The sequence below is a fragment of the Pelobates fuscus genome, chromosome 2 (assembly GCF_036172605.1).
Source record: "Pelobates fuscus isolate aPelFus1 chromosome 2, aPelFus1.pri, whole genome shotgun sequence".
NCBI classification, from domain to species: domain Eukaryota; kingdom Metazoa; phylum Chordata; class Amphibia; order Anura; family Pelobatidae; genus Pelobates; species Pelobates fuscus.
The window spans coordinates 36,121,876-36,147,693 of record NC_086318.1 but is presented as its reverse complement, the minus strand read 5'-3'; the positions used below and the strand labels follow the sequence as shown (position 1 = coordinate 36,147,693).

At 42.2% G+C, this 25,818-nt stretch overlaps 1 protein-coding gene across 1 annotated transcript in view; it reads left to right on the top strand.

Annotated features, from left to right (window-relative positions):
* The window catches only part of LOC134586527 (cytochrome P450 2K1-like), an 81,619-nt gene extending 58,394 nt beyond the window's left edge, over positions 1-23,225 (top strand). Inside the window, exons 6-9 of the mRNA XM_063442087.1 lie at positions 1,130-1,271; positions 17,348-17,532; positions 18,014-18,155; positions 22,334-23,225. Of these exons, the coding sequence (XP_063298157.1) occupies positions 1,130-1,271; positions 17,348-17,532; positions 18,014-18,155; positions 22,334-22,515 (651 nt within the window). The 3' untranslated portion in view covers positions 22,516-23,225. The remainder of the gene's footprint in view (positions 1-1,129; positions 1,272-17,347; positions 17,533-18,013; positions 18,156-22,333) is intronic.
* The last annotated feature ends 2,593 nt before the right edge of the window (positions 23,226-25,818 follow it).

Genomic DNA, 25,818 nt, shown 5'->3' with positions numbered 1-25,818 from the left:
AATATAGGGAATTTTAGTCTGGATGTACTTAGATTTTAATTGGCGCGCCAACAATTTGCCGGCTTTATTGCCCATATGGTAGAAATGTTGTTTCAATTTTCGAGCATGGTTAATATATTCGTCTGCATGTAGATGATGAATGGCCTCTTGTATTTTAGCTATTTGTTTGGATATGGACTTGGAGGGGGAAGTTTTATTGGATTTTTCCAATGTTTCCAGCTGTTGGGTAAGTTTAATCATGGAGTTTTGGATGCGTTTTTTGTTATTTGAGCCCAGTTTTATAAATGCACCCCTAATGACTGCTTTATGGGCAAGCCATTGTGTTTCAACGGAGGTGTGTTCGGTAGAGTTAGTCTGAAAATAGTGGTCTAATTCAGCAGCAATTGTTTTAAGGTTATTCGGACAGTCTAAAAGTGATTCGTTTAACCTCCACTTTCCCCGACCCTTGGCGGGGTACGGGACCTCGATGATGGTTTCAATTGGGGCATGGTCGGACCAGGTGCGCTGGCCTATGGTTTGGCTGACTAGATGTGGTAGAGTAGATTTGTCTATGATACAAAGGTCTATACGCGAGTAAGTTGTGTGGACGTGTGAGAAATAGGAGTAATCTCTGCCCGTAGGATATAAATTTCTCCAGGCATCATATAAATCAGATGTGTGTAGAAGGTGGGTAAATAGTTTGCCATTCTGTATAGATGCCTTAGTGGGGTTTTTTTTATGCGTGCGTTGGGTGTCCAACTGTGGGTCTAAGGCGCAATTGAAGTCACCGCAAATTATTAAATGTCCTTGTTTAAGCTTGGAGATTTTATTAAAGGCTTTTTTTTAAGAAAGGATATTGAGCTTCGTTAGGTGCATATAGGGATACTACTGTAGCTTTTATTCCGTTCATTTCACCCACTTGCATGTGGTTTTAATATGGTGAGTGATTTAAATGGAAAATGGGAAATTGAGATAGAGTGGATGCTAGTAAAAATTCCAAAAAGGCCTTGGTCATAAATGCATGGCAGCTTAAAAAAAGTCTTGGTCATTAATGGGTTAATACACTCATTATTGTGGTGAATGTAAAAGCAAAGTATACAAGGATACTCAAAGGATACTTAGAGACCTTTTTCGTCTCATTACTTTTCAGGAGGAAAATAACCCCAAAACATATTATCATAATGTAAATTTGATGAGTCTTATAAGAAATTTATTTGCGGCTGGAATGGACACAACAGCCATGACCCTGCGCTGGGGTCTTCTTCTGATGCTGAAGCACCCAGACATTCAAGGTAATAACTCACAAAATAAAAAAACATACATTTTAATGATTGAAAATACCGTAGTTTATTCACTGAACAATAGTTTGGAAAATTTAGGCCAAAACAGACAATTTTTGTGAGTTTTGTTTATGTTTGCAATGACTAGTAATATATTATACTTCAAGGGGACCTACTGTCAAAAAATACTTTTTTTTTTAATTTGACAATTTTTATTGTTTTGATCAAGTAAGGGTACAGAAAAGAAAAGAGGGAGGGAGGGGGGGGGGGCTAAACAGATTTCATCAATGCACAGTATCACCATTTATACAGTTGGTAAGTACGTACACGTCATACATGCTAGAAACGTAGCAAACATTAAGTTTCTTTTTCGAAACGAGACAGAGTGTCGTAATCATACATTCGAGATCTACTCCTGTATGTGAACCAACACAATCGTCCATCACACTCGCCTTCCATGTCCTCATGACAGTCTGCTGTTGTCCACCAATTTGGTGGGCACAGTCACATCTTCATTTATACAATACAGGGAGTGCAGAATTATTAGGCAAGTTGTATTTTTGAGGATTAATTTTATTATTGAACAACAACCATGTTCTCAATGAACCCAAAAAACTCATTAATATCAAAGCTGAATATTTTTGGAAGTAGTTTTTAGTTTGTTTTTAGTTATAGCTTTTTTAGGGGGATATCTGTGTGTGCAGGTGACTATTACTGTGCATAATTATTAGGCAACTTAACAAAAAACAAATATATACCCATTTCAATTATTTATTTTTACCAGTGAAACCAATATAACATCTCAACATTCACAAATATACATTTCTGACATTCAAAAACATAACAAAAACAAATCAGTGACCAATATAGCCCCCTTTCTTTGCAAGGACACTCAAAAGCCTGCCATCCATGGATTCTGTCAGTGTTTTGATCTATTCACCATCAACATTGCGTGCAGCAGCAACCACAGCCTCCCAGACACTGTTCAGAGAGGTGTACTGTTTTCCCTCCTTGTAAATCTCACATTTGATGATGGACCACAGGTTCTCAATGGGGTTCAGATCAGGTGAACAAGGAGGCCATGTCATTAGATTTTCTTCTTTTATACCCTTTCTTGCCAGCCACGCTGTGGAGTACTTGGACGCGTGTGATGGAGCATTGTCCTGCATGAAAATCATGTTTTTCTTGAAGGATGTAGACTTCTTCCTGTACCACTGCTTGAAGAAGGTGTCTTCCAAAAACTGGGAGTTGAGCTTGACTCCATCCTCAACCCAAAAAGGCCCCACAAGCTCATCTTTGATGATACCAGCCAAAACCAGTACTCCACCTCCACCTTGCTGGCGTCTGAGTCGGACTGGAGCTCTCTGCCCTTTACCAATCCATCCATCTGGCCCATCAAGACTCACTCTCATTTCATCAGTCCATAAAACCTTAGAAAAATCAGTCTTGAGATATTTCTTGGCCCAGTCTTGACGTTTCAGCTTGTGTGTCTTGTTCAGTGGTGGTCGTCTTTCAGCCTTTCTTACCTTGGCCATGTCTCTGAGTATTGCACACCTTGTGCTTTCGGGCACTCCAGTGATGTTGCAGCTCTGAAATATGGCCAAACTGGTGGCAAGTGGCATCTTGGCAGCTGCACGCTTGACTTTTCTCAGTTCATGGGCAGTTATTTTGCGCCTTTGTTTCTCCACACGCTTCTTGCGACCCTGTTGACTATTTTGAATGAAACGCTTGATTGTTCGATGATCACGCTTCAGAAGCTTTGCAATTTTAAGAGTGCTGCATCCCTCTGCAAGATATCTCACTATTTTTAACTTTTCTGAGCCTGTCAAGTCCTTATTTTGACCCATTTTGCCAAAGGAAAGGAGGTTGCCTAATAATTATGCACACCTGATATAGGGTGTTGGTGTCATTAGACCACACCCCTTCTCATTACAGAGATGCACATCACCTAATATGCTTAATTGGTAGTAGGCTTTCGAGCCTATACAGCTTGGAGTAAGACAACATGCATAAAGAGGATGATGTGGTCAAAATACTCATTTGCCTAATAATTCTGCACGCAGTGTATATACATACACCAGTACTTGTTGAGTTTGTGCCTGAAAGTTTATGCTACTTACGCGATCTCCATGAGTTCCACATGTCCCATGTTTTCAGGGAGGTGTAATTTGGAGGGAACAATGTTTTTAACCCTGTCTCATACGAACGTTGCGTGTCTAGATCTGTAATTACCTGGTGAACACAAGGGGGTGTCGTTTGTTTCCAGTTCAGAGCAATTACTCTCTGCGCTGTCAGAAATATATGTAGCAAGAGTTTTTGTACATCCCTAGGCAATCCTCTCGGGAGGTCAGCTATCAACATTTGTTGGGCTGCTAAGGGGATGGAGCAACCTGTCGTTGCTTGCGCCAACTCATGAACACCCACCCAGAAGGTCTGGATACGGGGGCAAGACCACCAAATGTGTAGGACAGTGCCCTCTGCCTCATTACAGCGCCAGCACACATTGGAGGTGTTGGGGAAGATTCTATGCAGCCTGCTTGGTACCATGTACCATCTATATATCGTTTTGCATAATTGTTCTAACTGGGTGGACGACTTGATCAGGAGGCGAGGCAGGCGGAATATACGTTCCCAATCTTTGTCTAGGAGAGAACATTTTAGGTCGACTTCCCATAGCTGTGCTATTTTAGAGGCAGCAAATGGCAAGTGACGTGAGAGTCGTTTGTAACCCATGGAGATCGGTTTACACGCAGCAGGGAGTGATCCTGAAATACACATTTTTTCCCATACATTTGGTGTTAGGGGTGTTAAGTTGGGTACAGCATCCCTACAGTAATGTTTGGCCAAAAACGATCGTAGTTGGATGTAGGAATAGTGGGACGCCCTAGGTAATGAATATTGTGATTCCAGCTCTTCAAAGCTCAGTAGTTTACCCTGTCTATACAGGTGACTCAGATGTGTGACGCCACTGGCGTGCCACGGCTTGGCGTGGAATGTGGGGATACAGTATGCAAGGGATGTAATCGGTGTTGCCAGCGACAAACCGGAGTGGCCGCTTAGTTGATTGGTGTGCTTGTCCCAGAGTTGCATTAGTAGCTGAATCGTGTGCGGTGCTTGGGGTAGGTGCGGCCTAGATTTTTTGGGTAACCATACCATGTCAGCAATGGTGTGTGGTATCATGAGCTCTCGTTCTAAATATACCCATTGTGGAGGTGGTGCATGGAGGAAATGTGGAAGAGCAGTAGCTATGACAGTTGCACAATAATATGTGTGCATATTGGGTAGCGCCAGACCCCCATCGTGTTTAGTTGCGTTAAGCAATGACTGGGCTACTCTAGGTTTGCCCCCTTTCCATACAAAGTGGTTTATATCCGACTGGACCGTCTTGAGAAAGGAACGTGGGAGTTCTAACGGCAGGTTACAATACAAGTAGAGTAGTCTGGGGAGGATTGACATTTTGGTCGTAATAATCCTCTCTGTCCAGGACAGAAACAGCGGGGACCATTTCTTAAGCAGGGTGCGACAGCTATTCCATACAGCCACATAATTTGCGGCAAATAAATCTGTATGGGCTCTCGTGTATGTAATCCCTAAATATGTGATAGTATCTGTTCTCCAGTCGAACCTGTAGTTTTGTTGGAGCTGTTTGACTAGGATGGCTGGTAGAGATATGCCTAGTGCCTGAGTTTTGGTTGCGTTGAGGGAGTAGTAGGAAACCCTCCCATACTCTTGTATCATCTGCATAACTACGGGGAGTGTGGTATGTGGTTGAGTCAGGTATAATAGTATGTCATCCGCAAAGGCTCCCAATTTAATTACTTTATTGCAGACCCGCACCCCCTGAACCTCATTATTTGTTCTAATCCCCTCCAGCAAGGGCTCCAAAGCCAGAACGTACAACAACGGGGAGAGTGGGCATCCCTGTCTCGTCCCATTTGTTATACGGAACGGGGAGGAGAGGAACCCCGACTGCAGCATCTGCGCCGAGGGACCCGCATAGAGTGCGAATATTTGCTGACTAACTTGTGCAGGGATTCCGTTCGCCTCCAAGACCCCTTTGAGGAAGGGCCAGCCAAGGCGGTCAAACGCTTTTTCGGCATCCAGCGCGAGTAGTAGACCGCCCTGTCTGGCCCCCCGGAGCTGTTGGAGAACCACTGATAATTTGCGGGTGTTGTCCAGGCCCTGCCTTCCTTTTACAAATCCCGTCTGGTCATCTTTAATAAGTGAGGGCAGCAGTGGGGCAAAGCGGTTCGCCAAAATTTTTGCATACAGTTTAGCGTCCGTATTGAGTAGGGAGATGGGGCGGAAGTTCTTACAACTGTCAGTCGGTTTACCAGGCTTCGGCAGGGTCACTATGGTGGCCAGTAGCATTTCCGTCGGTAGTGCTCCCCTCTCCATTGCCTGGTGGAAAGTGTCCAACAGGTACGGAGCTAAGGTCGGGGCATATTTTTTATAATAGAGGTTAGAGAACCCGTCCGCTCCGGGGGATTTGCCGTTAGGCAAGCTCTTAATAGTGTCTAGTACTTCTGTCAATGTGAGGGGGCTCATCAGAGTCTCAATTTGGGTCTGCGAGAGTTTAGGGAGTTCGATGCGGTCAAGAAATGTTTTCACTTCTACCTCAGTTGGGGTGTGTGTATCTGGGTCGTCTTTCAGATTGTATAGCTTTGAGTAAAACTTAGCGAACGTGTCACTAATGTCCTGTGGCCCCATTTTCTTTGTCCCGTCCTCCCCCAGTATGTGTGCTATTCTATTAGTCGATAGTTTGTCTCGCAGTCTTGCCGCCAGGTATTTGTTAGCTTTCCCAGTAGAGTGGTAGGTGGTAGCTTTTAGTCTGTTCAATAAGTATGCAGTTTTCAATGCGTTCAGTGTGTGTAGTTTGCGGTAAGCCTGTTGGAGTTCCTTAGCGAGTTCCCTAGTAGGGTTGGTTTTATTCTTGTCTGATAGCTCAGCAATACGTTTATGACACTGAAGTAGTTCGCCCTGCCTTTGCTTTTTTAGGTATGCGGATCTCTTAATGAATAGGCCCCGGATGACCGCCTTATGGGCCAGCCAAACTGAGGTTTCCGATACCTCTCCCCCACTATTTAGGCGGAAGAAGTGATCTAATTCATCTTTCACTAGGTTGGCAAAGGAGTTATCAGAGAGCAATGATTAATTGAGTTTCCAGTTCCCTCTCCCCCTGAATTGGAAAGTGTGATGTAGACTGGGCAGTGGTCTGACCAAGCAAACGATCCTATTTTACAGTCTGCCATTTGGGCCAGGGATGCGCTGTCTAGTAGGAACGTGTCTATGCGGGAATAAGAGTTATGTACTGCGGAGTGGAACGTATAGTCCCTCTCCGTAGGGTGGATAATTCTCCAGCCATCATATAGACCATGTTTCGAGATTAGGGCGGAGAGGGTTTTGCAGGTATTGGAGAGACGTCTACCTCTATTGCGGGACGGTGTAGCCGATGTGTCCAATTGTGGTGATTGGATAAAGTTAAAGTCTCCGCACAGTATGAGGCCTCCCTGACTGTAGTCCTCTATTATCTGTAGGAGTTTGGTCAAAAAGTTTGCTGAATCAGTGTTGGGGAAGTAGGCTGTAACCAGTGTGTATTGTGTAGCATTAAAGAGGCCCACTAAAATAATAAACTTCCCTTGCGGGTCAATGTACTGTCTCTAGACAGACAGGGCTACATCTCTACTGACGATAATCGACACCCCTTTTGTCTTGTTAGCAGATTTGGCGTGGAATTGAGTGGGAAAGTGTTTGTTAAATAACTTTGGTTCCATTGATGATTTCAAATGAGTCTCTTGGATGCATGCTATATCAATGTGCTGATGTTGCAGAGTCTGAAACAGTAGATTTCTTTTATTTGGGGAATTAAGCCCCTTTACATTATAGGAGATTACTTTCATAAAAGCGTATACAGGTATCGAGTAAATATTGTCTCACGATTCCTAGTGGTATAGAGTACTTGCTGGTGCGTATGATATGAGTTGCGGTACCCATTATTTCTCAACTGGGTAACGTCCGCTATGTTGGGGGTCGCAGCGGTGCGATTGATTGAAATCAAACTTGGTGGGGTTGGGGGGAGGGGGTGAAAATAGGGGAAGGATAGTAGAACATTAAGAACATGTTACGAATCGCTCAATCGTCTTGAGCTATATCGTGCCTAGGTGTGCTGGGCACCGGGTATGGGTGACGTGGCCCTCGGTCAATCAGATGTGGTGATGACCGTATCAAGGGAGGGGAAGGAGCCACAAGTGGGAGACAATGGGTCAGTAAGGAATATATTTGTGCGGGAAATAAATAAACCTCGCTACGTGAAGCCCAACCAAGATGCCATAGCGCCTTTACCTATTTTTTGTCCCGGTCATCGGCAAAGGGTGGCGTGACCTTGAACATGGTTGCTAGTGGGCAGCGTCTATTCTAGCCGGCAACCCATAGGTTGTCGCGGTGACCGTACACGTGAGATATGGATTACATGTTAGATATGGCATGCAATAAACATAAATATACATCCCCTTTACTAATGGCCATAAGACCAGGCTAAGTAAGCAACAAGGCACAACAAATAAACATATTGTAACAGCATAGGAAAGATTGGTCTAGCAACACGCAGCATATACTCAGCCTCAATATCAGGCCGTGGACCAGTCCGCGGACAGTCGTGGTAACTTTGCAGCGGACCATATTGGTATGTCCGGTCCAGGGAGTCCCCAATCCGCCAATTTCCTCACACCCTCCTCCACGGATGTGATGGGGTGGTTAGTGTTGTCATGGTGGACGATAAGCTTAGCCGGGTAGCCCCATCGGTACGGAACTTCTTGCTCTCTCAGGGCGGCGGTGATAGGCGACAAAGATTTGCGGAATTGGAGTGTATGCGCTGACAAGTCTGCGAAGATCTTTAAGCCTTCATATGGAGAAGGAAGGTTGTTGTTTCTGGCAGCTTTAACAATTTTCTCCTTGACGTGGAAAAAATGCACTCTGGTTACGACATCTCTGGCCGCTGATGACGGGAGATGTGGAGGTCTCCTGAGTCTGTGTGTCCTGTCCAGGACCACCTGGTCTGGGTGCACCTCAGGAATCAGTTCCAGGAAAAAGCTTTGGAGGTAGTTGTGTAAGGCTTCATTTGTGACTGATTCAGGTATACCCCTGATACGCAAGTTATTTCTCCTGGATCTGTCCTCCAGATCTGCAATCTTCAGGTTTTGTTCTTTAAGGACCTGCTGCACTTGGTGGAGTTGGTCGGCCATGCTGTTGTGTGCTGAGACGTGTTTGCTAAGTGCATTCTCCATGTGGGATGTGCGCAGGCCCAAGTCCTGTATGTCTCTCCTGAGTTCTCCTGCTAGTGTCTTTATTTGTCCGGTAATGGTGCCCTGGAGTTTTAATGTGAAGTCTGCCATGAAGGATTTCATCGTCGCTATTGTAAGAGGGCTATCCTCTGGTAGTGAGGTAGGTGAGGAGGGGGGGGACGGAGAGCCCTCCCTGGATTCCCGGCCGCCGCCATCTTGGATTCCCTCGCGGACGTCGCGGGGCTTGTTACTCACGGCTTTAGCCATAAAGAAAGACGCTCTGTCAGCTTTCGCCGGCTTCTTGGTGCTCCGGTGAGACATGGCTCAGGTCCCTGCAGGTTTTGTGCGCTGAGCAAGCTATGTAGCCCGGTTATATTTTCTCCCCTGGCTCGTTTCTCCTCGGAGCTCTAAGGAGACACGTCCATGCGGCTCGGGTGTTAGGCCACGCCCCCAAATACTCCTATTTTTAAAGAACTATAAACATAATGCATTAAAAATATATGCTAAAAAGTAAAATAAAAGAATGAAAATAAAATTCCTTTACCTAGTTTCAGACTTTTGTAGCTGTCAAACCATTGGCTAGGATCTCCCTGAAGAGGAAAAGAGATCCTTCCCACATGTGTATGCTATGTTTTGACTCCATAAGCCCATATGGATGAAATAGAGAAAACCCCTTTTGTGTCTAAGTACAAGTTCGGGGGGTTTGTTTACAGCTGTTTACAAAGTAATTCTCAGAGCTGAAAGTGGTTGGATACTATTAACATGACAACCTTTGCAATCTGCAATGTTTGTATTAAACGTATGCACAATGAAGAAATATGGTTCATCCAAATCAATTCTTCCAAAACTAGTTTTGTTATAAGTGATCCCTTTTTTGTCAATGGAATGAATAGGTAGAATTTTCTCTGTGAGATTGTTTTGGTAAAAACTATTCTAACAAACAAAAAGGATGCAAACATGCACCTATCAGTCTACTGAAAAATATATACATAATAGGTACATTTATCCACCATTTGGTTTACAGATCAAGTGACAAAAAGTAAGGGTTGGTGCCATCCACAGATATCCACTGGGATATTATCGACACTATGAGGGAGGTAAGGCTAGGGGGGTACCATATGATTTGCATTAAATATCCCTTTCGTACTACATAAACAAATGTCTGGTGCACAGGGAAGATACCTCTTTGTCAAAGTAGTGATAGGATCTCAAGCTTATACTTTTGTGAATGTATATGCACCAAACACTAATCAGGGATTTTTCTAAGAAAATACATTTTCTGAACTAAATGGTTTTATGAAGGATATCCTTGTTTGTGGTGGTGACGTCAACGTACATTTAGATCCCCATTATATCGGTAGCAAAGCACCTACTCAATTAATTTATACTCAAAAGAAACACATTTTGACTAACTTTTCATATATTTATAATATATGACAAGTAATTACTTTTCATTCAATTAGTTAACTTCCAACTACAAATTACTACATATTTTACACTCACTGGTGTAAATTCCAAAGCAGTGACAATGACATTTATGATCCTTATAATGTTTCTGAAAGAATAAGAGTTTGGTCCACTCAGTCTTTGATTACTGGGTTGATAGAGAGAATGTGTCAGGTTGCTAATGGAATTGGGGGTTAACACCTAGTAATAAATCTGAAAACAAAAACAAGGTGAAGATCAGAGGTATAGACTGTTTCAAACCTCACGAGCCTGACCTATAGAGACAACCCATAAGTAAACAATTCAAAAATAACCTTTAATTAGTATTGTGACAGATCCCTCTGTCTTGTAATTACTTTTATTTTATGCTCATTCGTCTGTTTGTTCGTGCATTTCCCTGTCCGTACGGTTCCTATATTACATAGTTACATAGCTGAAAAGAGACTTGCGTCCATCAAGTTCAGCCTTCCTCACATATGTTTTTTGCTGTTGAACCAAAAGAAGGCAAAAAAAAAACCAGTTTGAAGCACTTCCAATTTTGCAACAAGCTAGGAAAAAAATTCCTTCTTGACCCCAGAATGGCAGTCAGATTTATCCTTGGATCAAGCAGTTATTACCCTACATTGAAAGATGATATCCTTGAATATTCTGTTTTTGCAAGTATGCATCTAGTAGCTGTTTGAACATCTGTATGGACTCTCATAAAACCACTTCTTTAGGCAGAGAATTCCACATCCTGATTGTTCTTACAGTAAAAAAACCTTTCCTTTGCCTTAGACGAAATTTTCTTTCTTCTAGTCTAAACGCATGACCTCGTGTCCTATGTAAAGTCCGGTTTGTGAATAGATTTCCACACAATGGTTTGTATTGGCCTCGAATATATTTGTATAATGTTATCATATCCCCTCTCAGGCGACGTTTTTCTAAAATAGGTTTAAATTTGTTAACCTTTCTTCATAGCTGATATGTTCCATTCCTTTTATTAATTTTGTAGCCCGCCTCTGCACTTTTTGTAGTGTCATAATATCCTTCTTTAGAACAGGTGCCCAAAATTGCACAGCATATTCAATGTGTGGTCTTACCAGTGATTTATAAAGAGGCAAAATGATATTCTCGTCCCGAGAATGAATGCCCTTTTTCATGCATGACAATACCCTACTGGCCTTGGCCACTGCTGATTGACATTGCACATTGTTGCATAGTTTGTTGTCTATAACAATTCCCAAGTCCTTTTCATGTGTTGTTATCCCTAATTCGCTTCCATTAAGGGTATACGTTGCTTGTGTATTCTTTACGCCGAAGTGCATAACTTTGCATTTTTCAACATTAAATTTCATCTGCCATTTGAGTGCCCAGTCCTCCAGTCTATCTAAATCCCTCTGCAGCAAAGTAATATCTTGCTCACATTGTATTAGTTTACAAAGTTTTGTGTCATCTGCAAACACTGAAACATGACTTTCAATGCTGTCTTCAAGATCATTTATAAACATGTTAAATAGAAGGGGTCCCAGAACAGACCCTTGAGGGACACCACTTGCCACCTCTGTCCAGCTTGAAAATTTACCATTAACGACAACTCTTTGTACTCTGTTTTTAAGCCAATGTTCTACCCAAGAACAAGCATTTTCATCTAGACCGATTTCCTTGAGTTTGAACACTAATCTTCTGTGTGAAACTGTATCAAATGCCTTGGAAAAGTCCAAATAGATCACATCCACTGCAACACCCTGATCTATACTTCTATTTACTTCTTCGTAGAATGCAATCAAGTTAGTTTGACACGACCTGTGCTTCATAAAACCGTGCTGATAACCATGTTCTTCTCAAGGAATTGTTGAATATAATCCCTTAATAACCTTTCAAATATTTTACCAGCCACAGAAGTTAAGCTCACAGGTCTATAATTTCCAGGCAAGGATTTTGAACCCTTTTTGAATATAGGAACCACATCTGCCTTCCTCCAATCCTCCGGAACACTTCCTGAAAGAAAAGAATCTTGAAAGATTAAAAACAGAGGTTCACTTATTTCTACACTTAGTTCCTTAAGTACACGTGGATGGATACCGTCAGGCCCTGGAGCTTTGTTTATATTAACTTTCTTTAGTTGCTGCAGCACCTTGTCTTGAGTTAACCAATTACAATTATTCTGCAAGTTTTTAGTAGCAATCATTTGCACATCTATTGCCATGGGTTCTTCCTTAATATATACAGAGGAGAAATAGTTATTTGAAATTCCTGCCTTTTCCTGGTCTTCATTGACTAACACCAATGTTTCAGTTTTTAGTGTACCTACACTTTCATTTTTTTTTTTTTAGAATTTATGTACTTAAAAAATGCTTTAGGGTTGGTTTTCCTCTCTTTAGCTATCATTTTTTCATTTTGAAGTTTAGCAAGTCTAATTGCCTTTTTGCACGCATTATTTGCTTCCTTATATCTTTTATAAGATGCATCTGATTTGTCCGATTTAAATGCTTTAAATGCCCTTTTCTTATTTTTAATCTCTTGTTTTACTTTTCTAGTAAGCCACATTGGTTTTAATTTGTTTCTTTTATATTTATTTCCCAATGGTACATACTGAGAAATGTACCTTTCTAATATTTGTTGGAAGATGATCCATTTATCCTCAGTGTTCTTTTCACTAAAGAGTTTATGCCAGTCAATATATTGTAAAGCTTCCCTTAACTTATTGAAAGTGGCCTTTTTAAAATTATGTTTTAGTATACCCCATGTGCTTTTGTTTTTTTGAGTTTATTTCAAAGGACACTATATTGTGATCACTGTTTCCCAAGTGCTCACCTACTTGAATGTTGGTCAAAAGATCAATGTTGTTTGTTAAAACCAGGTCCAGACCAGCGTCCATTCTAGTGGTGCTTGTACTAGTTGTGACATGAAGGTGTCATTTAACAAGTTTAAAAACCTAATTCCCTTTGCTGAGCTACTAGTCCCTCTGTCCCAATTTATGTCCGGGTAATTCAAATCTCCAATAATGAAAGTGTTACCCAGATTTGCAGCTTTCTCAATTTGCTCAAACAGCTGTTGTTCCTCGTCAATATTAACATTAGGTGGTTTATAACATATCCCAACCAATAATTGGTTTCCCCTATTTTCCCCCAAGCAGATATTTACCCATAAAGCCTCCACATTTTCCTCATCGCATTCCATTTGCTTAAGATTTGGCTTTAAATCATGGTTGACATACAAACATACCCCACCACCCTTCTTGTTTTGCCTATCCTTCCTAAATAACATGTACCCATTTAAGTTAACTGCCCAGTCATGTGTCTCATCCCACCATCTTTCAGTTATGCCTATTATATCATATTGTTTAGTGTATGCTAATGCCTCTAGTTCCCCCATTTTGTTATTTAGGCTCCATGCATTAGTAAGCATACATTTAATATCATGCATCACTTGTATATTTTGTGAATTATCAACATTACATAGCTTCTCTGTTCTAAGCTTGCCCCTCCCCCAGGGCCGGCGCCACCTGTAAGGCGACCTAGGCAGCCGCCTAGGGCGCAACTTAGCAGGGGGCGCCGGATCCCTGCACCCGGTCATCACCGGTGCGTCTCCTCATGCTGCGCCGCCTGAGCGCTTTAACAAGCCCCAGGCGGCGCAGCACTGCTGTGTGGGGGCGGCCGGATTTGAGTGACCGGCAGGAGGGAAGCGCAGAGCGCTCCCTCCTGCCGGTCTCTCAATGTAGCGTGGCCGGGCGGCGCGGAACGCGGGACAGGTACCTCTGTTTCCTGTATCGGCCGCCGGCGGACTGACAGGAAGTGCTCACTTCCTTTCAGTCCGCCGGCGGCCGGGTACAGGAAACAAAGGTTCCTGTCCCGCGTTCCGCGCCGCCCGGCCACGCTACATTGGCAGGAGGGTAAGGACCACTGGGGGAGGAGGGAGGGGGGACACTTAGGACCACTGGAGGGGGGGAAGGAGGGGGAGGGGAACCTAAGCTAAGGACCACAAGGGGGGTGGAGGGGACTAAGGACCACAAGGGGGGTGGAGGGGACACTAAGGATCACTGGGGGAGGAGGGGGAGGGGACACTAAAGATCACTGGGGGTTGAGGGGGGGACTAAGGACCAATGGGGGAGAAGGAGAAGGAGGGGGGACTAAGGACCACTGGGGAAGAGGGGGGGGACTAAGGACCATAAGGGGGAGGGGACTAAGGACCACTGGGGGAGGAGGGTGAGGGGAAACTAAGGATCACTGGGTGAGGAGGGGGGGCACTAAGGAACACTGGGGGAGGAGGGGGGCAGTAAGGACCACTGGGGAAGAGGGGGGGGGAGTAAGGCCCACTGAGGAAGGAGGGGGGAAGGTCCACTAGGGGTTTGCCAGAGGGAGGACCACTAAGGGGGGATGAGGGGAAGGACCACCAAAGGGGGGAGGGAGGACCACTGTGGGAGGGAGGGAGGACCACTAAAAGGGGGAGGGGGAGTGAGAACCACTAAGAGGGGGAGGGGGGAGTGAGAAGACCACCAAGTGGGGACTGCAGAGGGACAGGGGACCAAGGGAGAACACTGAGGGACAGGAGGGAAGGGGAAATCACTAATTGACAGGAGGGGAGAGCACTATGACATTTTTTAAAAAGAAATAAAGAGCTGCTCCCCTCTCAGTCCCTATCCTACCCCACAAACCCTCTCTTTTATACTACACACATACACAATTCAATAAGGACCACTGGGGAAGAGGGGGGGGACTAAGGACCATAAGGGGGAGGGGACTAAGGACCACTGGGGGAGGAGGGTGAGGGGAAACTAAGGATCACTGGGTGAGGAGGGGGGGCACTAAGGAACACTGGGGGAGGAGGGGGGCAGTAAGGACCACTGGGGAAGAGGGGGGGGGGAGTAAGGCCCACTGAGGAAGGAGGGGGGAAGGTCCACTAGGGGTTTGCCAGAGGGAGGACCACTAAGGGGGGATGAGGGGAAGGACCACCAAAGGGGGGAGGGAGGACCACTGTGGGAGGGAGGGAGGACCACTAAAAGGGGGAGGGGGAGTGAGAACCACTAAGAGGGGGAGGGGGGAGTGAGAAGACCACCAAGTGGGGACTGCAGAGGGACAGGGGACCAAGGGAGAACACTGAGGGACAGGAGGGAAGGGGAAATCACTAATTGACAGGAGGGGAGAGCACTATGACATTTTTTAAAAAGAAATAAAGAGCTGCTCCCCTCTCAGTCCCTATCCTACCCCACAAACCCTCTCTTTTATACTACACACATACACAATTCATCCCCCCCACACACACAGAAACATACAATGCATCCTTACACACAGACACACCCGAAACACACAATGCATCCCTTACGCTCACACTTAGGACCACTGGGGGGGGGGGGGAGGGGGAGGGGAACCTAAGCTAAGGACCACAAGGGGGGTGGAGGGGACTAAGAACCACAAGGGGGGGTGGAGGGGACTAAGGACCACTGGGGGAGGAGGGGGGGACTAAGGACCACTGGGGGAGGGGACACTAAGGATCACTGGGGGTTGAGGGGGGGACTAAGGACCAATGGGGGAGAAGGAGAAGGAGGGGGGACTAAGGACCACTGGGGAAGAGGGGGGAACTAAGGACCACTAAAGGGGGAGGGGACTAAGGACCACTGGGGGAGGAGGGGGAGGGGAAACTAAGGATCACTGGGCGAGGAGGGGGGGGCACTAAGGAACACTGGGGGAGGAGGGGGGCAGTAAGGACCACTGGGGAAGAGGGGGGGAGTAAGGACCACTGAGGGAGGGAAAGGACTGAAAGATAGCCAATATCTATGCCCTCGCGGGCCTTCGAGGGCACCCCTTGAAAGAGTCTAAACCTCCAAGCCTCCCAGAGTCCCAGACATGTATAACATGAAATTAAACAAACCTCTTTCCTGCTTACCCACAGCAACAAAAAATATAAAGGAAAATGAATACATGTATATAAGAAATAATCTGTCCAAACGCACGTTTCGCCAAATAGTGGCTCTTTCAAGGTAAATAAATCTAAACATACTGGAGGTTTAAATACCCCGCCCTTAGCTTGGATTGGATGCTGATTTAGCCAATCAGGCTAAGGGACAGGGATAACTAAACATAGCACAGTAGCTCAATTTCCATGAATGCGTAATTAGAGGGATTCTTATTCATTTATGCCCCCGGGTCAAAAAGGATAGAAAAGAATATATCGAAACAATCACTTCCCTCCTAGAAATACAAAATTAATCTGATCTTACCATTGTATATATCCAACAGATCCAAAGTGAAATGGAGTTTACATACAGGGCAACAGAAATGCAAGACTATTGTCTAGGGCTCCTTAACAGAGGTTAAATTAATCATACATTTTTCACATTAAGAGCAAACAAGATACAGAACTCCACTGCACTGCCAAAATAGCTAAAGCATTTCAGCAGTATATACACCTCTGTATAACCTTCCAGGCCCACGACCAGATGGATATTTAAATAGATATTGTGACATTTTTATTTCCTCAGTTAGACTCACACATACTGAATGCTTTTAACTTTCTACAGATCTTCTGCACTAGAAACCACTATCGCCTTTATCCCTAAACCTAATAAAGACCACAGTTTATTACTGACCAATCTCACTATAATTATGTCAAACTATTTTCATGCATATAATTACACATACATAGATTTAAAGAGACATAGAATTAAATAGAAATAGATTTATTTTTTAACACACGCATAGGCAATGGCTAGAGCATGTTAATCTATTTTTTTCTTATTATTTTTAGATTAACCTTACCTTCTCCTAGAAAAATAATCTTAGTGTTTTTAAACTATTGCAAATAATTTTTCCCACATAAAAACTAGTGGTGTGCTGCCCCAGGTGCTCCTATGGATGAACCTCTAGACTCTAACTGTATTATCCAAAAGGAAAAGGTAAATATGCTATGGATCCAAAGTAATGACTTTCTACGTGACTAAAAGTTTACACTATGCAAAATTATATGCAGATTAGAGAATTAAATCCCATTTTGAAAGTCTACATTCTAAGACCGCTTGTGCTAGTCAGTCCTGATCTTGTTGCTACTGTCCTTGTCCTCTTTTTCATTTTTCACTATGGCAATCTTCCCAGACCTGCCACATGCTGAATATGTTACACCTATATCATCTTTTTTCTAACAGAGAACAAAACCAAAGCTTGATCACATATTCAATGTATTATAAATCAAAAGTAAAGAATTACCTGTGCACTTCCCCAAATCCATAGGCATATTGAAATAACAGGAAGGGTTTTTTTTTAAGTATCACTCCAATGGCTATTAAAGTGTAAGCTCACCTGTTATTGAACAATGTGGAAATCATTATAGATTTGAAATGTATTGTAAATTGCCATTACCAATTATCTGTAATCGGTCTGCCTACAGAAAAAGTCCACGATGAGATTTCAAGGGTGATAGGATCCACACAACCAAGATATGACCACCGTTTGCAAATGCCATATACCAATGCGGTGATACATGAAATCCAAAGATTTGCCAATATTGTGCCTATGAATTTGCCCCATGAAACTACGAAAGATGTGAACTTTAAAGGATATTTTATCCCAAAAGTATGTTTTCTCTATATATAATATATATATATTTTGGATTTTTTTTTTTAAAGGTTTATGGTGCAATTATCTAAAGTGAGAATTCAAAGTGAATTTTAAATTTGAGGCATAGCTGACTCAGCAAATGTTTACATTTACTTGAAATTCTCACTTTAGTAAATAACCCTGTTAGTCTTCCAGTTGCATTATAATAAGGACATTTTTAAATATGAATAATACTCTGTGGCATCAACACAATCTGTTTCCTTGTTATTGAATTCATTCCAAGTATAAATTAAAGTTGGAGATGTAAATTCACCATCAATTCACTTTGAACTTACAACAATTCATATTTTAGTGAAAAATAATAATGTGCCTTTTTCATCTCACCTGAATTACCTTCATCTTGAAATCTACACAATGTATAGATTATGCTGTTTCAGTACTAAAAATTATGCCAACTACTTGTACATAACATTAATATTGACATTACATTCTCTAGGGAATTACTATTGTCCCATTACTGTACTCAGTTCTTCGTGATAAGACTCAGTTTGCCGAACCAGAAAAGTTTAATCCGAATCATTTTCTGGATGCACGTGGGAGCTTTGTAAAAAAGGATGCTTTTATGCCATTTTCTGCAGGTATGTAAAAGCTCAGTGAAGTTATTTATTAAGGATGAAAGTTTATATTGCTCAGCATGCAGATAACTACTTTATTCTCGTTTTATATAATATTCACACATTTTTGTTTTGTGGACAACAATTTTGAAAAACATAGTTTAAAAGTGTTATGGAAAAAAGTAAAAACCATTATGGACTGCATTTGTGTCAGTTGTGTTTTTTTTGGAGGGAGGGCGGGCACAAAAATATATGAGTTCAATTAGTAAATACTATTAGTATTTTCTACTGGTATTTTAGACTTGTTGGGTACCCATCTCACTACTATTAGTATGAAAGGGTAGATAAGGAACATTTAGGAGTGGGTGGTTGTTATGGAAATATATGTTGGATAGAGGCAGAAGGAAGGACTGACCGCCAAAGGCTTTTCAAATTGTAGTTTTTTTTGTGATGGCTGGCTAGCAAGAACTGGCTAGTCACACTGCCAAGGTTTTTTTTTTACAACTCAATAGCAGTTGAATTTACTTATTTTCCCGATTTGACTGTCTCTGAAATCTGGAATATGTTTGGTATGTATGCAAGTCTTATTTTCTATATGATTCAAATGGGAAAAATCATTTTAAATGAGACACTGAATAAATTATGCTTATTTGAAATGGCAGAAATTTTGCAGATTTGCCTTTAGTGAATATGAAAATATAAACTCCAGTCGAAATTTTGTCATTTTCACAGAATGTTGTCCACCTTGAAAAATTCAGTGATTAGTGAATAACCCACTCAGGTTGTGTCAGGATTACTAGTTCATCCAGCACGTATAATTGTGTCACACAGAGGACTAATAGGTAATGTATTACCGGGCCTTAGAATGGCCGGACTTAACGTACCAAAGAATAGTCAGGATACTTGCCGAAGTGTCAGGGGATACAGAAAGAGACACAACGATAAGGATAAGCCAGAAGTCAAGGATACCAGAATACAGGGAAGTCAAGATCAAAGCCAAAGTCAAAAACCAGAAGAAACTAGAAGAAACTAGAAGAAACTAGAAGAAACTCAGGGCTCGAGTCCTGCGGGAACGCGTGGGAACGGCGTTCCTGCACTTTTTTCATGGCAGGAACGCCGTTCCCTTTGCTCCTGCAGGACAAAGGCAGGTGCCTTTTGAGCCCAGCCGGTGCTCCTCCTGAGCAGAGCCTTCACTATGCAAGCGGGCGCGGCGTCGCATAGTGAAGGAGTCAGGACTCAGGAGCAGACGGACGACGGAGGACTTACTTCCGGGTTGTTCCTCCTCCGACCTCCCCTGCCCTTTGCGTACGCGGCTACGCGGAGTGATGTGACGTCACGTGGAGGCGGAGTCACGGAGTGTAACGCTAGGAGGAGGGAGAAGAAGCCAACAGCCAAGCCAGCCAGCACCCACCCCTGAGGCCAAGCCAGCCAGCACCCCTGAGGCCAAGCCAGCCCTGAGTCAGAACTGTAAGTATATTTTACTACTATTGGAGGCTGGGTGGTTGGATGGGGGGGGGGTGCAGATGGGGGCTGGGTGGTTGGAGGGGGGGAGGGGGTGGATGCAGATGGGGGCTGGGTGGTTGGAGGGGGGGAGGGGGTGGATGCAGATGGGGGCTGGGTGGTTGGAGGGGGGGATAGGGTGGATGCAGATGGGGGCTGGGTGGTTGGAGGGGGGGGTAGGGTGGATGCAGATGGGGGCTGGGTGGTTGGAGGGGGGGGTAGGGTGGATGCAGATGGAGGCTGGGTGGTTGGAGGGGGGTAGGGTGGATGCAGATGGAGGCTGGGTGGTTGGAGGGGGGGTAGGGTGGATGCAGATGGGGGCTGGGTGGTTGGAGAGGGGGTTGGAGTACACGTACAATGATATTAATTAAATATATATATAATTTTCATTATATATATATATTTATATATAATATAAAATAAGTATGTAAATACGTTAAAAAATAAAATTAAATAAATAAATATATGTGTGTGTAAATAAAATTAATATATATATATATATATATATATATATATATATATATATATATCAAAATACACGTATAACTAAATCATATATATATATATATATATATATATATATATATATACATAACTATATATACCTATATATATAAATAAAAATAATTTGAAAAAATTATATATATATTATTTATTTATTATTTATTTATTTATTAAAAATTCTTAAGAAACGCAGTCTTATTACCCATAGGGTCTCGATGCGCATACCAGCAATAAAAAACAGACAAAACAATATCCAGCAAACAACAGCATTATAATCACATGCATTTGGACCAAGTTAAAAATTTTCATGTCATCCCGTACGCCTGAGCAAATAAAGCTGTTTTTAAGCTCCGGCGGAACTTCAGTAGATCGTTCTCAAGCCTTACTGACAGTTGGTGGCCAGTGGTAGCTTGCTTGTCTAAAGCCTTACTGACAGTTGGTGGCCAGTGATAGCTTGCTTGTCTAAAGCCTTACTGACAGTTGGTGGCCAGTGATAGCTTGCTTGTCTGAAGCCTTACTGACAGTTGGTGGCCAGTGATAGCTTGCTTGTCTGAAGCCTTACTGACAGTTGGTGGCCAGTGATAGCTTGCTTGTCTGGAGCCTTACTGACAGTTGGTGGCCAGTGATAGCTTGCTTGTCTGGAGCCTTACTGACAGTTGGTGGCCAGTGATAGCTTGCTTGTCTGGAGCCTTACTGACAGTTGGTGGCCAGTGATAGCTTGCTTGTCTGGAGCCTTACTGACAGTTGGTGGCCAGTGATAGCTTGCTTGTCTGAAGCCTTATATATATATAAATAATCTACGTATATATTTATGTAATAATTTTACATAATTAGGTATTTTTATTAATTAAAATTTGTGGGACCTGCCTGACAACCCAGGCTGAAAGTCCAGGGAATTTAATTTGTTAGCACTATATTTAACTGTTACTTTCCAAGACACCCTAAAACCTGTACATGGTGGGTACTGTTTTACTCGGAAGACTTTGCTGAACACACATATTAGTGTTTTCAAACAGTAAAATGTATTACAGCGATGATATCGTCAGTGAAAGTGCATTTTTCACACACAAATGGCACTTACACGGACGATATAATTGTTGTGATATGTTTTACTGTTTTTAAACACTAATATTTGTGTTCATCGAAGTCTCCCGTGTATAACAGTACCCCTCATGTACAGGTTTTATGGGGTTTTCAAAAGTTACAGAGTCAAATATAAGGCTTGCTTTTCAGTTTTTTTCTAATTGCAATTTGCCAGGTTGGTTATGTTGCCTTTGAGACTGTACGGTAGCCCAGGAATGAAAATTACCCCCATGATGGCACACCATTTGCAATAGTAGACAACCCAAGGTATTGCAAATGTGGTATGTTCAGTCTTATTTAGTAGCTACTTAGTCACAGTTACTAAAAAAGACTGGACAAACCCCATTGCAATACTTTGGGTTGTCTACTTTTGCAAATGGTATGCCATCATGGGGGTAATTCTTATTCCTGGGCTACCATACGGTCTCAAAGGCAACATAACCAATCTTGTGAATTTCAATGCACTGAAAATTTTCTGCGAAATTTATATTTATTTAGGGGGGAGGGGGGGGTGGCAGTGGATCTTGGGTGAGTTCCCACACTTTTTTCCCCAGGACTTGACCCCTGAAGAAACTAGAAGAAACTAGAAGAAACTAGAAGAAACTAGAATCAGGAACACGCTCTCGGACAACCACAAGTTAAACCACGACATGGCACTGAACAGGATGAGAACTGGGCCTAAATACCCCTCCTCTAGATCTGATAGGCTGTAACTGGCCTTTGACCACAAAGTCAGCTACCAGGTTTCCATTTGCATAATTGCTGTTTAGCATTAACCCTTCTGTGGATTTGGTTGCTGTTTGGCACAACTTTTCCTGTGTGGACAGTAAATGCCATTAACCACATTTTTATAAGCAGATGAATACATGACAGGTTGGGCCCAGATGCAGGGTGATTGTTTTCTTTGTTATTGGATTTTATAAGTGACCAGTGGGTTTGTTTTTTTTCAGCTTTTTGGTGTAATTTTATACTTTGTGCTTTTCCCAATAAAAACACTTATCCATCACTAGTCCTTTTCACTATAAGATTAAATGCAACTGATATAATAGGATACATAGAAATCATGATATATTGTTCTTATCTTTCTTTTTGTTTTATGTTTCTATGGATTGCAGGTCGCAGAGTTTGTGCTGGGGAAAATCTAGCAAGAATGGAGCTGTTTTTGTTTTTTACAAGTCTTCTACAAAAATTTAACTTTTGTCTACCTCCTGGCGTTACTGATGCTGATCTCACCCCTGCAGTTGGAATTCTGACACCTCCTTTGCCATACAAGATGTGTGCAATACCACGAGCTTAACTTTATGAGCTGAAGACATAGTTAAAACTGTAATTGTTTTTTTTTTTAATTTTTACATATGTGTCCTGTGGTCTTAATAAAGGGTCAGTCTAAGTACATAACACCTTTAGTACACTGTAGAGGTTACGGTGCCAGAGGTCCACTGGCTCTGTCTCATTGTAAGTAGTCAATTAGTAGTTTTGACATTTACCTGGGTCACTTGGGTAGCTGTTCTCCATCCGATCGATTTCTCTTCTACTTTAACTATCCAATTAAGTAAATCCAAATAGAAGCAAAATTGATACTGCTAAGGAGAAATTGAAACTTCTACTGATGCAATAATACACAAAACCCTAGAGATTATTAAAAGATTGAAAAAAGTCCAACCCCATGAATGTTTAAAAGGTTACTTTTACTTATCTTTTTCTTCACAGCCCTGGTCTTGCTATAAACACTCTACCTCCCTGGCTGAGATCATCAAGATTTGGCAAATTATCATGCCACACCAATCAAATGCTCTCTAGTAGCAGGATTTAAATGAAAAATAAGTTAGTTCTCACAGGGGAAGCACCTCTAGTAGATGTTAGGAAGAAAGCCACTAGAAGTGTGTTTAGCCCTGCAATCATAACAATACATGACAATGTTTTACATTGCAGGGTTAAAACAAAAGGGCTACGGCACCCAGTCCCCTTCAATGAGATGAAGTGATCTGGTTGCCTTTAGTGGTCTGGAGCCTGCCATGGACCCTGTAATGCTATGTTTGGGAGTTTTAAATGTCTCCCATAACTGGAGTTCTTACCTTTGTAGCAGTACTGGGAGGAAGTGATATCAGATCACTTTTTACCAGTGGAGAAGACAGCCACAAGCGATGGAGGGGAGGCAAAGCTAGCTACACAGCCTGCAGCCTAGAGAAGATCAATTGATGACTGAGAAGTCAGGTAGGCAAAGAGGAGGTTGACTAAAACAGAGCCCAATGTGTGTGTGTGTGTCATTCCCTAAATATGTATGACAGTGTGTATGGCAGTATGTATCTGTTTGTGTATATGTGTCTCTGTGTGTATCTGTTTGTATGTGCGGTGTATATGTGTATGACATATTGCAATATGTATCTGTGTGGAAGTGTGTATCTGCTTATGTATAAGTAGTTCTGTGTATCTTTCTATATGTATGTGACAGTGTGTATGTAACAGTATATATGTAGTGCGTTTGTGTGGCAGCGTGTATTTTCTTGTGTGTCTGCATGTATCTGTTTGTATGTGCTGTGCATATGTCTGTGGCAGTGTGTATGCATGTCTGACATTGTATAACTGTTTGTATATATGTGTGGCAGTGTGTCTATGTGTGTGGGCTCGGCATATCTGTGTTTGCAATGGTGAATCTGTGAGGGTCCAGGGCAATCTTATTCTAACTGTGTGAGTATCTGAGTTTGTGCCTGTGGAAGAGCAGTCTATATATCAATGTGCGTGACTGAATGTGTGTGTCAGTTGTATCTGCTTGGGCCAATCTGTCTAGCAATGTGTATCTGACAATGTATATCTGTGTGTATTTGACAGTGTTTATCTGTATATGAATATGTGCAAAAGGGAATACATATTTGTGTGTATATCCGAATGTGTGTCTAGCAGAGTGTGTGTGTCAGAGCGCCTGGCCAATGTGTTTTTTGTAAGGAGCCCTAAACATGTGACAGTATCTGTACCAGTAAATACCTGGCAACATAAACACAAACTGACCTTTTAATTCAGTGATGACATGCAATAGAGAGCATAGGTTTTAACTCTTTAACAGAGGCTAAAAGCACATATCCTAAGCAATTTTCTAAGTTTTACAGCTACTTAAAAGTGATACATAAATGAAGAATGTATTGCATTTTTGTTTGAGGGATAACCAGCGGATTACCTTGTTAACTTGTGAGCAAATGCTGTGATTGTTTATGCAGATAAAGACAGAAATAAAAAATATAGTGTACACTGCTAAAACCATAAAATATTTTAAAATAAAGTTGGTGGGGTAATCACAAAGGAAGAGTAAAAACAGCCTACCTGAGGTCATCACGCACCTAAGCACCTTATTGAAGAAAAGACCAGTCATCCTTAGGTGAAGATAATACCTCCCAGGCGCAACATAGTAGAGCTACTTAAATTCTACACTCTGTCAGTGCACTTCTTCTTACTCTGAACTATTATATACAGGACATACTATGCTATATTTCATTGTACTCTTTCTCTTTAATATACTCAACTACCATCAGGACTAATTCTACCTCTGAGAACACACCAAGGCACTAGCCCCACCTTCTACCATACGCATTTTCTTTCGGACCAGAATAGAGAAACTCTGGTTTGGGTGTTTGAGCTGCCATCAACATTATGTGCTAAAAACATGTATTGGAAATATTTTATAACCAAATAGATGTCAATCAAATCATATTTATATTAATATAATATAATTACTAATATGTTTCCATTCTTTTTTTAACACATCACATTTTACAGTTATTTTGTCTTGTAAAGTAGAGACCTTTCCTATATAATTGAAATTGCATCTTGGTTGGTACATTACAGTGTGACTTGACTTCCCATATAGATTTCTAAAGTTAGCCAGTGTTCAGGCTACCTGTAGTTTGATTTGTGAAATAAAAGAAACTGTAGAAAATTCATATTTTTAATGCACTTAAGTTTTTCTGAATTATTAATGCACACAGTTTTTCTGAATTATTTTTCTAAGTCTCTAAAATCCAACCTCTACAAATTCTTTAGCTAATCTGACTGACCCTTTTTGCCCAATACTAACGTTCTTGTTCTATTCTCATAGTGAAGCAATGTATACACAATAAGCACATACAAATTATGCATTAAATAGAAATTAGTGAAAAAAACATATATAGCTGTGACAAACACTCCATTCCACGTACGTTTGCCTCGAACTCCTGGAGGAGTGTGGAATCTGGCCTCCTGCCCATCGACTATGATCAAGATCTGAGACACTGTTTGAGAGTTATCCTGCCCAATTGCCATTAACAGCTTTCCCTGGTTTGGCACTTTCCCTTCATTCGAATGAAACCAAACGCTAGCTCCCTGGCGGCCGTTCGCATGAACCAAACCCACAGATAGTCCTCAGCGGTACTTAGCTGTAGCTGCTATGGAACTAATTTTGGCATGAGGTCTTTGTGAGTCCCCAGTCACCTCAGCAGTACTTAGCCACGAATGTTATGGAACTGTTTTCAGCATGAGGTGACCGTGCGGTTCCCGCATAACTTGGTTTTGAATCACTTTGCAACCTGCCAGGAGAGTACTTTTTGGAGGGAAGGAGACTAAGCAGAACAAA